Source organism: Mastomys coucha, unplaced genomic scaffold (genome assembly GCF_008632895.1).
Source record: "Mastomys coucha isolate ucsf_1 unplaced genomic scaffold, UCSF_Mcou_1 pScaffold13, whole genome shotgun sequence".
Taxonomy (NCBI): domain Eukaryota; kingdom Metazoa; phylum Chordata; class Mammalia; order Rodentia; family Muridae; genus Mastomys; species Mastomys coucha.
In genome coordinates, this window is record NW_022196895.1 from 76,561,374 (window position 1) to 76,574,559 (window position 13,186).

At 41.4% G+C, this 13,186-nt stretch overlaps 1 protein-coding gene across 2 annotated transcripts in view; it reads right to left on the reverse strand.

Moving 5' to 3' along the window:
* Positions 1 to 13,186, reverse strand: part of Atp9b (ATPase phospholipid transporting 9B (putative)) — a 203,146-nt gene that overhangs the window by 41,764 nt on the left and 148,196 nt on the right. For both annotated transcript variants that reach the window (XM_031366142.1, XM_031366141.1), the window contains exons 14-15: positions 4,567 to 4,679; positions 2,544 to 2,792 (exon numbers count right to left, since the gene is read on the reverse strand). In XM_031366142.1, coding sequence (XP_031222002.1) covers positions 2,544 to 2,792; positions 4,567 to 4,679 — 362 coding nt within the window. The remainder of the gene's footprint in view (positions 1 to 2,543; positions 2,793 to 4,566; positions 4,680 to 13,186) is intronic.

Genomic DNA, 13,186 nt, shown 5'->3' on the forward strand with positions numbered 1-13,186 from the left:
TCTGTCCTGCGTCTGTCTCAGAGCCCGCCTCTGTCCTGCGTCTGTCTCAGAGCCCACCTCTGTCCTGCGTCTGTCTCAGAGCCTCCTCAGAGCCCTAGGAAGACAGTCTTTATACACACACGCAGGACCTACACACCTGAGATTTCCAAATGGTTCCATGACTGTTGAACTGTGCACCCAGATTCTCTCTTCACACACACACACACACACACACACACACACACACACACAATTTTGACACTTTGTAATGGTTTCAAAAGATGTAGTTAAGGGCTGATCAGCATAGTCTGTGAGACAGTGGGGCAATAGTGCAGGGCACTGATTAAAGGGGTCCACACTACAGGATCAGGTGGCAGGGAATGGGGTTCATATCCCCAGCTTGCCCCCTTACCAAAATGGGATTTCATTCTGATGCTTCTTACATATCACCAATAATCCTGATTTTCACATTATGTCATTTTTTATTCCCTTTCTTTCTGGGGGAGGGGAGGCAGGATTTATTATCAGGATTTGTATCACTTAGTAGCTCTGGTTGGCCTTGAACTCACTATGCATACCAGGCTATCCTCAAAACTCAGAGATCGCCCTGCTACTACCTCCTGAGAATGAGATTAAGAATGTGTACAACAAACCAGAGACTTGGTGTTTCTAAAACAGAGTGTGTGATTAGAATCTTAAGTTCCCTGTTATAATTTTATTATGTATCAATAGGCAAATATTTGAGAATATTAAGTGTAGCCTTGCCAATCCACAGGAATTAGACCCCATCCTACAAGCCCACTTTTAAACAACCATACATGTTCTTCCATTCCCTCTTCCTGTCTTGAGTTTGTCCTGGCTTCTTGTCTGTAGCTTTCCTCCACAAGAATTCTACATTCTGGCAATCTACAATTTATGTGGGGTTTCTACTGCATCTTTAACTTGCCTCTGAATACCGTGTCTTCCTTGCTCTGTGGCCATCTGCAGGGATCCTAACTTTGTCACGTATTGCCTAGCCTGACAGATTTTCTTTAGAGTCTCAGAGGAAATCTCCATTATTACTCTGTAACTGTCATATTCTACAAGCAGACAATACCAAGGCCTACTTGCCAATGGAAACAGAATTTCAGACCATGGCTTCTGAACCCTGTGAGTCTCTGTAAACCCAGAAAACAGTGCTTTAGGTGGCCTCTAAGTCACCATGGTGGCTCTCTTTCTTAGGGTGGGTGGGATTCCTGAGATACCTTCACAGCATCTTTCCAACTGTCCAGTGCATAGTTCTTGGCTGTTTTTAACAATGCTAATCTCTTAAGCAACCATACCATCTTTGTCTAAAAGTTACAAGGAGCTCTAATGGCCAACCTGCATATATTTCAAGTTCTCCTTTACTCTGCTTTATGCTTCTAAATCCTTATTACAAACCTTCATAAGAACAGCCATCAATAGCCATGTCAAAATGTCTTGAAATTCTCTACTACATTAATTAGTCTATTATTTTTAAATTTATCCTTATTCAAAGTCTCAGAACACAGGCAAAAACCACAGTTTTGTTTGTTTTCCAGAATGTGACATGAATATCTCTAGTTTCTAGCAGGGTCCTCAGAGCCTGGTTCATAAGCTCCATGATCTTTGGTATTTTCATCTTCTGAGCTTACACCAAAACTACCCATTAGGTCTGTCCACTTCTCGTCAACAACACTGGGGTTCCAGAATCAGAATTTAACAGGCTCCCTACCCATGATGATTATGTACTTACATGATTTAATTTTGTAGGGTATTTGAAAGATCTAACTTGTTAACACTGTCTCTAAAGTTGGTTTGATTATATTACATAACTGTCTAAAGTACTCTGAGGGGACAGATTAGATAAAGCTGTATAAACACTCAGAATGACTGCATAAGAAGTGGAAATTTTAATACTGAATCTTACCAAATCGCAATGGAGGAAAGTTGGAAATGACTAAGTTAATGCATTTAAGGTTTTTTTTTTAATCATTTCTGTAGGTTTCTCAATTATTTACACTCCAAATCTTTTAAAAGAATATATATTTACAGAACTAGAAATTTAATATATAAGCCCAGTGACTCATTGCAACATAAGGAAATACTAGACAATGAAGTACAACAACAGTAATAATTTCATTTGGGGAACCAATTTTGGATAAAGTCGGTTGATTTTTCTCAAGTTATTTCCATTAAAAACTGTTGAATGTAATGGTATAAAACTAGAAGGCCCAAACCTTTAAGAATCTTTCCTTAATGTCATAAGTAAATCTTGCCTGTGACCTTCTGCATTTCAGAGGCCTAGTCTGTGGCTAACAAGGATCATGCAGACTGACCCTTAGGCACTGACATGGAAGGGTCAAAAGTGAGCCCTGAAAAGCTCCGACTATGCCCAGAGGGTCACACAGACTAAGGTTAATGTCAGAAGCCAGGACACGGTTCAGTGGCCTTGCCTAGAAAACAACCTTCAAGCCTGTAGACTCCAGATGGAAACAGGTCACACAGGCTCGCACTGTGAAGACTACCCTCCCCATACAAGATGCTCTAAAGCAGCAACCGACCTCATCGGGGCTGGAGGCCTGGTAGGTGCGGCTCTCATCACTAAAGTCTTGGTCTGCTTCAGCAAACTCAGTCTCTCCAGTGATGCCAGCCCGAGCCTCATACACAGGAGTGACATTATGACAAAGGGCGATGGCTTTCACTGCTTCATGGATTCTACTGCTGACACTCTTCTTGACTTTAGGCGTTGAGGACTGGCTTCTTCTCAGGGGAGCAGAACTTGGGTTGTGTCCACTTGGTTGTGAGTATACCTGCAAAACAGGGTGCCACGTGATAAGGGCATGCAGAAAAAAATGATCCACACAGAAATTACTGGCATGTTTTGTGAACTAAAATAAGCTGTTTGAGTCTAGGACAGTGATTTGATTCTTTCTTTTACACTGTACACAGGAATATAAATTATTATTATTTTTGTCTCAGCAATGCAAAAAAGTGCTTGGCTCTTTTGAGATTGTCAAACACATCATATACATATTTGCTATGATAGTTAAAGCTCAACGTGTTCCCTTTAACTAAGCTCAATTAACTATAACTTTACTCCTTAAGATAGCAAGATGAAGAATGATGCAGAATGGTGTGTGCACACACTACATATAAAACAAAGCAGCCAGAACTCTTAAGACTTTTCCCTGAATATCATAAATAATCCCATTGTGATTATCTGGTTTGTAGCTAATAAAGATTAAATATAGTAATGGTGTCAGGGAAAACAAGCTTGTCAGGGCTCAGTTCTGTCCATGGGAAACAACTGCCTACTGAGCAATGTGTATGTGCATCAAGTCTAGTAATGAGTGAGGGAGCTGTCACCACTCAATGATGGGATTATTCACTTCCTACCACGGTGTGTGACAGAGGACACTTCCCAAACACCCAGGACAGACACACACTTTCCTGTTAACCTACCTCAGAGATTCAGGACAGCACTCAGAAGAGACTAGGGTCGGAGCAACTGAGAGTCACTGAGATGAGCCTCTCCCCACTAAACACAGGGCTGCACGCAGAGGTATCTGCTAAGTGCTCAAACGTGTTACCCACAGCTGCATGGCAGCCCCCATCTGTACCAGCCATGGAGAAACCTAGCCCTTCCCCTTCTGAATTATGTAATGCTCACTGATGCTTGTACAATTTAATTTCACACAAATTCCATTAAAGAGTAAGCTCTCACCCAGCCAGTGCTTCTAGTAGGCAAAGATAATCAGGTTAAGAAAGATCTGTGCTACATTAAAGTGGGCTACAGACAACCATCATTACAATAACAACATAAATAGGGACTAACATGAGTTCTACATAGTCTTACCAGAAAAGCCCACAGACATCCTGTAGTGAAAAAAAAAATCTCCAAATGCTCTTAGATATAAGTAAACATTAAATGTTATATTTATATAATGATTCTTCAACTCTTCAGCTTTTAATATGGTCCTGATAAAATAGCTATAATAATAATCCCATTATGCATACAGGGTAGTCCAAATGCCTCCTTAAAATATACAGGCTATTGTTATGGCCCTTGGACGCCTCTCAGAGGCTATTACTGAAGACACTCCATATTTAGGACACGAGACTCCAAGGTTGTGAGTTAAACAGCTTCCTTCCTGCAGTCTAGCTTCCACAGCGAGTTCAGAAAGTACTTTGTGAGATGCCAAGGGAGCATGGTGCTGGGGTACCTACCTTAGTCACTGAAAAGATGAAAAACGGAACGTATTTGTTTTTGAATGTGAGAAAGTTTTATTTAAGTATAAAGAAAACCAAAGGGATTATTAAGAAACAGCAAAGGCAGAATTCTATTAATTACCCTTTAAAATATTGTTAACTAAACAATTTTTAGAAATAATTCATTAAAAACAAATAAATGATTTGAGTTCATTTGTTTGTCATGGATCTGCTGACACAGATATGCTAGTCATAGTTTCTTGATTGAGATACTAGAATTCATAGGAGGGTAATGATAAAAAGTAAGATAACATATTTAGCTTACCACGGTGGGAGCACTGAGAGAAGATGGCATTCAGAAGTACACTCACATACCTGCAAGTAGGAATTCAGGACGTGACTTTGGATTTCGTCCATAGTGTCTGTTCCGTAGGAGACAGTACCCAGATGGAGCCGCTTAAATACCATTTCATTCTGAGTGAGCGTTCCTGTGATAGGAAGATTAGCAACAGTGAGCACAGGCAGGGTGAGGAAGCTCTGCAGCTCCAAAAGGAGGGCTGGTCACATACTTGACTGTGACCTGGCACATCTGTTTGGAGACGAAAAGTCCCTACAGAAAAGTCACTCTGACAGGGAGGCTTAGACATTTAATTCCTTCTTAAAAGGGGGAACAAAATACCCATGGAAGGAGTTGCAGAGACTAACTATGGAGTAGAGACTGAAGGAAGGACAAGCCAGCTTGATATAGCTGTCTGCTGAGAGGCTCTGACAGTACTGGACTAATACAGAAGTAGAGGCTCACAGCCATCCATTGAACTGAGTACAGGGTCCCCAATGAAAGAGTTAGAGAAAGGACTAAAGGAGCTGAAGGGTTTGCAACTCCTTAGGACGAGCAACAATATGAACTAACTAGTACCCTCAGAACTCCTAGGGTCTCAACCACCAACCAAAGAGTACATATGGTGGGACTGATTGCTCTGGCAGCATGTGTATAGTAGAGGATTGCAAAGTCGGTCATCAATGGGAGGAGAGGCCTTTGGCCCTGTGAAGGTTCTGTGCCCCAGTGTAGGGGAATGCCAGGGCCAATAAGTGGGAGAGGGTGGAGTGGCAAGCTGGGGGAGGAGGAAGGCAACAGGGGTTTCTTCTTCTTCTTCTTCATTTTTTTTTTTTTGAGGGGAAACTGGGAAAGGAGAAATCATATGACATGTAAATAAAGAAAATATCTAATAAAAATTATAAATAAAAATAAATAAAACACACACACACACACACACACACAAAAGTGTCTCTTGCATGTGGTGTTAATAGTCTTTCCCAATGGAGGGGGCTCTAGCATAAAGAAAATCTGAGTCTCTGTGGCTGACTCACATCTGTGAATTGGTATAATAGCAACTTCTGCTCCTCTAAGTAAGGCACAAACTCGGAAGCTAAGTCCCCACTGACTCAGTCACAGCACTGCGCTGGAGAATGACACTACCTAGCCCTACACTAGCATGGTCTAGTAGCTTTAAGACCTACTTCTGAGAAGTAACCATTATTGGTAGAAAGATAATACTCCAGAAATTTAACCCTTCCTATACTGTCAGGAGTCAGCCTGGCCTGGAATGGCTACAGTGGGACACAGCGTTGGACATAGAAGGCCTCTGGCCTTCTAGCACTCTAACTACACTGATAACTTCTAAAAAAAATCTTAAAAACTTTCTTACTTATTCTGTTGTTAAAAACTGCTGGCTTGATGACCAACACCTGTTGCCTAGCAGTGGGGAACTAAGTAAAAATATTATTGCTATCGCTCCCTTCTCTGTCCAGGCAGCCAGAAGCCACTCTGGCTAAGCTGGTTAACTCTTTGTGAACTGGAGAGGAAAGAAAGAAAAATAATTAAAATGTTTCATATAGGTAAATGTGCAGAGACACATAAACATTCATATACTCACACTCTGTGTGGGCCTAACTGTCTGTCTCAGTCAGCTCCACAAGTATTCATGCATGTTTACATACATACACATTTATCGACCTAGGGACATACAGACAAAATATACATTTGGATGGATGGACGGATGGACGGACGGACAGATGGGTGGATGGATGGACAGATGGGTGGATGGATGGACAGATGGATGGACGGATGAACAGATGGATGGATAGATGGATGGATGGATGGACAGACGGATGGCATACAGCTCCCCAAGCCAACCATCCTACCAACAACTTTGTTTCTTTTCTCTGGCCTTTTTATATCTTCTTAGATAAAAAATTCTTTTAAGACAATTATCTCAGAGATAAAATGGGGTTCCAGAGGATGTTGATATTAAGTTCAAAGCAGTGTTTCACTCTAAATGCTCATTATAAATTCAAAGCAACGGCTTTTACATAGCCCTGCCTTATCATAGTGCACACCTGTGGCTTTTCCTTGGCCTTAAATGTTTCCCTTGAATGCAAATCTGTCCCAAGTCTGTATCTCTTTTAATGTAATTATGAAAGCTCATTGTATTTCTTATTATGCAGCCTTTATTTACTATTATGAGGAGTGGACACATTCTATTCTTGATTCTAACTTTATTACATCTTTCTAGCAAAGCAACTATGGCCATCTGTTAAAACTTTCTTCCTAAAGTTATTTAAATCAAATCAGGAGTTCTATAGGTTTATTAATTCATTTCAAAGCGTTAATTCATGAAAGTTCATCTTTATGTTGATCTGCAGGAAACTGGACCCACAGGGTGGGCTGATGCCCGGGGTTATTATATTAATGTAATGTCAGGAAAGGCGTATCAGCTACAAAAGCAAATCCTGAGATGAAGTCTCCTTGGGTCTTGCCATTGAGCTCATGCAGACCATGCAAAAAATGGTGGGCCACCTCCAGGAAGGCCACCTGCTAGCCTGAACCTACCCTAGACGGCTCCTGATACATTTATGTCACCTGAAATGACAAGAAGATATATGAAATGGGAGACAATTTTCAAAGGTAAGTTTCTGAGAGAGCCATGGGAATGTGCTATTTCACACTTGCTCCTCAAACCAGAGCAGAGCTTTAAAATGACTATGCTCAGGACGGCCAATAAAGCTGAGCCACACACATCTCGCTTAATGCAAATACTCATGCAGTGCCAGCATACGATTAATTCATCTGGTTTCACAGAAGTAAAACAACAAGGGAATGTTCCCTTTCAGTAGGAACAAAGGTGCTGCCATCAAGGTGCTTGCGTCTAGGCTCCACTGAGGCACGGCACATGTAGTAGGGCTCCCAAATAACAGACCCAAGAAGTGAGGGGCATGACAAGCAGTGGCATAGGCCAATGAGAGTTGGGTTCCCCACATCTGTATGCCTTTAATGTTCTTTGTCATACATGATATTGACAATACCTATCAATGACTAGTCAGGATTTACATTCAGAGTAAAATACGTTATTGACTTGGAGCTTTCCAGAAGAACATAGGATCTTCTTTACAAAAGACCAGCATTTATTTATTTTTTTTTTGTTTTTTAGATGTTATTTTGACAAGCACTCTTATAATGAACATACTTTATTAGAGCTTTACAAACTCCTCAGGAGCAACAATGGTTGTAGCCCCGTGCACTGACCATGTGTACCATACATCTTAAGTACACGGCTCCGACTTCAGAGAAGTCAGTTATATGAGATGTAATCTATGCCAGTCTCAAAGTGGAATTAACTTAAAATATATGGTTACATTAAATATCAAAGTCAGCAGCAACCCAGCTTCCAAATAAAATGAGGAGCTCTGTAGGTAGCATTTAACAAAGACGGATAATCAGAATTCTAGTACTATGTAGTTAAAGGTAATGAAATAATATACTAATTGGTAAATGCAAAGTTCACAAAGTATGTGTTCCCCAAATCTGCAATATTCTAAATGTATTATATATGAACTTTCATATATGAAATAAATGATTAATTCTCTAGACTTTTCTCCTTGACAACTTTTTATTATGAATAATTTTATATGTAAAGTTAAATACTATAACGAACACTGATTGATATATATTAGACAAATAATGAGTTTTGTTTTAAAAAACTTAAAATAATTTTATTCATTAAGAAATTTATATATTTTGGTTATATCTATCCTTCCTCCACCACTTTTTCCAGTACAACCCTCACACCCCTTCTCACCCAATTTTGTGTCCCTTTTCCTTCCTTCCCACACCACATCCCTTCATTCTACCCCAGGCAGCATGAAGGCCAATTTGGAGTAGCCAACTATTTTTAGATGTGTGGCCTTCTATCATACAAAAGGCATTCCCTTCCTTTCTCAGAAGCCAACAACTTCCAATAACTCCTCCAGTGAGGGTGGGACATCATGCCCAACTCCCAGATTCTGTAAATTTTCCACAATCGTGTGCAAGCACTAGAAGCTGTGTGAGGGAATTACACTCCCTCCTTTGCTCTGCTCTCATTGCCATGACTTGGAGCTGAGTGCTGGGCTCAGAGGGTCCGTGTGCAGAGCAGTTAGCACCCCTGCTCCTCCAGATCTCCCTGGGTCCGTGCTACTCATGTGCAGCCGAGCATCCTCTCCAGCCTTCTTTCCTTTTAACAGCCAGCAAGTTTAATACAGGAACACACTATGCTTCCTTTACAACCTGCTGTGTAATCATAATAACTCTTATTTTGTACCTCAGATCTTTGTAAACATATTTATTCTAGGAACACAGTGGTCACCCTTCGGAGCTCTGACTGATAGAAAAGACCCTCAGCACTGCTTCCTCACAGAGAAGGCCAGCAAAGGTGGCAGGGGGTATACAAGTCCCAAACATGTAGAAGCATTTGCCAAGGAGACCTGCACACAGTGCTCTCAGTCTTCTTTGCTCTGTGTTGAATAATCCTGAAGCGTCTCAGGTCTACTCAAGAACCCACGCAGCACAACTGTTCCTCCTCTCAGGTCTACTCAAGAACCCACGCAGCACAAGTCTTCCTTCTCCAATCTCTACTTAAGAAATCCTTGGCACAGCCCTCTTCATCTCTCTTCTTCTTAATTTGAGGATCTCTTATGGGTATTCTTAAACTCAAGGTCTAATATTTTCTAACACATTTCCCACCTGTGTTGTATTTCCAAAGTAAAAATCTCTTCACATCGTTCTCATGATTACAAGTAACCAGTAACTTGATATAGTTTACCCTTTTAAATATAAACTCCTCAGAATAGAAACAGAGTTTTCCTGATGCAGTCTAGAGCTGCTTTCTTCACACTGTTTGACAGTCCTAATTGTTGCTTCCCTCACAAGGGGCCAAAGTCTCTCATCTCCTACATTCCCACAAACTTCAAAGGAATGATGAACTGCTTATCTGGCAAACATTCATTACAAGGCATCAGCAAACCCAGGGGTTAACGTAGTAGACAGCCTGCGTCCAAATGCCTGTAACCTGCATGCCAGCTGCTTTAAATACTCCAAATCTTCACCTTAAACAGTGTGTAGGGGTGGAGGGTGGGGGAGAGAAAGCTTCCTGTAGGATAATGTAAGAAGTCGCCAAAACCCAAAGCATGGTAGTGTGGATTTCTTTCCTCAAAATCCTATAGCTAAAGAGAGAGGCAGGAAACAAACTTATTTCCAGAGGCCCCAAACGCAGGGAAGGAAAGACAAAGCAGAAAAAATACTTCGAGAGGGTGGGTGACCCAGAGAGACTAGCGGTGTGATGTGGAGAGGAACTCCTCCAAGGGTGAACATGAGGCATGTCTAGAACTGTGGGCATACTGGTGACCCCTGAAGGCAGAGCCAAGGTATAGGGTCCACGAGAGGCCAAGAGGGGACGTGGAGGGTGTGTCACGTCAAGAGGATTCCAAAGAGGAGGACACAATGAGGACACTGTAAAGAGGAGAGCCTGTGTCATGTTAGGGTTTTTAGGTCAGGTGTGGAGGACACTGTAAAGAGGAAAACCTCTCTCAATCAGGGTGGCACGGACGAGCCTGACTCACCTGACAAGGTTCTCCCCTCCTCACAGTGCCCTCCTCTTGTGACACGGAGTCTCCTCTCATGGTCTCCACATTGAGAAGACTACCTGCTTTCTCTTTTAGAGTATACCAAAATTACACTTACTAATCACACACACACACACACACACACACACACACACACACACACACACACACACAGGGTGACTGCCTCAGTGAAATGGCCACTTCAGCCATGCAACCCTTGATCCTTTTGCCTTAGCCTTCGGAATGCTGGGATTACAAGTATGTGCCAGTGTCCCCTGTTCGGTACTGCCCACCAAGTGCTAGGGGTCCAACCTTGGGTCTTGGGCATGTAAGGAAGCAGGGTATCACTTGATTACACTTCCAGCATGGAGTCTCTGTATTATCTCAATGTCATACCCATAGCCCAGTTCATAACCTAGAGTGAAAATAGCTAGCTGCTGCTGAAGATAACAGTTCAATTAAAACTGAGGAGTGATAGCACACTGTGGCCCACAACTTTAATCCCTGAATTCGAGCCGCAGAGCCGGATAGATCTCTTTAGGTTACAGGCTAGCCTAGTCTACAGAGTTCTAAGCTAGCCAGGGACATGTAGTAAGACCTTGTCTCAAAAAACAATTCCCCAAACCCGACAAAATGAAAAACAAAATTGACCAAACAAAAGTCTAAGGATTAACAATGCACAGAAGAAGGCATTGACAACACTATATTTGAATCATGTATCATTCACTTTTTTTTTTCTCCCAGAGATTTCTGGCAAAGAAAAACCTAGCATTTCAAATGCAACAGGTGCATGATATCAGCTGCTTTCCAAAACAAAGACGTATTATTACCATCATTCCATTTGGACTATTTCTGGATGGCAAATTCAGGGCTTGAATGTGGCTGCTATTTTAATCCATCACTTTAGTCATCCATTCAGCCTATGCGATAGCATTTCCAGTCTAAGCTTCCTAAGCTCTACAGTGTTCGCTGCTATATATTGCTTCTGAGTATCTTTGGAGAAATCTCAAGAGTAACTCTAGACATGCACAAAGCCTGTGCAACAGGAGAACCCAGAAGACACTAAAATATTAAACACAGTGTTGCACAGTATGTTGTTGAAGTGATGTAAGAGCTACCTGAAGCCCAGGTCCCAGCTCCTATCTCCTCCTCCTAGATAGTACAAAGCTCTGTGCTTACATTTCTTTTCCTGTCACTAGCCCAGCTGCGCTCACTTGTAAGCTTCCTGCCTGTGCCTCTTGAGTATGTGTCACACCTATCTCAGTGTTCAGATTAGTAAAAGACTTTCAGTAAGTTATTTATTTGGAGCCAGGGAGGATATCATGAAGAAGTCAGAGCAAGTTTGTAAGACAAGATAATTAAAAAGATTACATTATATTTAGGAATAGCATCCCTTTTGGGTAAACTTCATGTATGAGGAGGCAGGGTTCACCTTCATTTGTGCATTTAGACATCCAAGTTTTGGGGCAGTCTGTTCCTTTTCTAGAGCACCATCTGGATATCGTTGTTGACAGGTGGCTGACTCCACCTTATACCTTAACCTGGCACACTGTGTGCCAGTTCTTTGCTCTGCCACTCAGCCCTACTGAGGGCAGTTCTGTGGTCAGCTATGAAATGAGGATGTTCCAGTCTTTCTAACTTCCTTCTTTAAGACTATTTTAATTTACTGGTTCCTCCCAATACATCTATACAGATTTTTAAGATGAACTGCCAAATAATAAAAAGGGTAAGTAGCTGGGATTTAAATAGGTATTTAGAATTTGTAAATTAATTTAAGGAATTTGGTTGGCATGTTTACAATAAGTACATTAATTTTTGATACTATTATAAATGAAATTGCTCTCTAATTCGATTTTGGGATAGTTTATTGCTAGTATATAAGAGTACAATTCATTTTTATGACTGTTTTGCATACTCCAGCTGTGAGGATTCCCTCTATGTAAGACTGAATCATATGCAGTAGACGCTTTTACTTGCCCCTACAGTATGGATGGATGCCATTTCCTTTTCATGTCTATTTTGCCTTGGCTAAATGTCTAAATATTTTATCAAAATTATCTTCAATAAGAAAAATGGGCGAAGTAAGCCAAATGCCCACTCATTCATAGGTAAATAAAGCATAGTATGCCCACTCATTCATAGGTGGGTAAATAAACCATAGCATGCCCACTCATTCATAGGTGGGTAAATAAACCATAGCATGGACATACAATGGAGTAGTACCACTCATTCATAGGTGGGTAAATAAACCATAGCATGGACATACAATGGAATAGTACTTACCAGAAAAAAAGAACGAATACTCCCTGAAGCCCAGGTTACAGCTCTTATCTCCTCCTCCTAATCTACACAGTATAGATTAACCTTGAAAGAGCCCATGTGTTCTCTATCATCCATATGCATATGATGCCCACCAGGCAAATCCACAGGCCAGGGTCCCCGGGGATGATGAGTAGAGGAGGTACTGAGTAAGGAGTGACTGTCAGTGCTTATAAACACTTGCCTTGGGGCTTAATGAGAAGTTTCTAAACTGAAACTGTGGTAAGCACTATATAATAGTCACACAAAATGATGTGCAAGAGAGAGAAAGCCTGAGTTTTTCATTTAACTCAAGCTACACTGTAATAACTGTATATCTAAAGTTTCTAAGCTGTAACAAACAATGTTTGAACAAAACTGATATATTCAAACCTCTGACTAGCATTGCCCACCAGATCAAAAACTAAAGTGTCCCTGATATTTCAGCATTCTAGATGAGTACATCATGTGTGGTTACGCCCTAGGATGTGCGCTGCATAGACAGGTGAACGTAGTCTTCACACAGCATGTGGGGTCCTGAGAGTGTTTGTTAAAGGCATCAGGGTTGCCCTTTGTCTCCTCCTCATCCAGATTCTCTCTCCACTGTCAGTCCCAGGCAGAGGGCAGCAATGATCCTTTCTGTCTCACCTCTACAACTTTCATAACTCAGTCACTTGGTGAGTTCTAGACACTTTATCATCTTAATATGACAGAAACCAATGGGCTCCAAACTGGAAACTGTTAACAAGGAGGTGCTGGC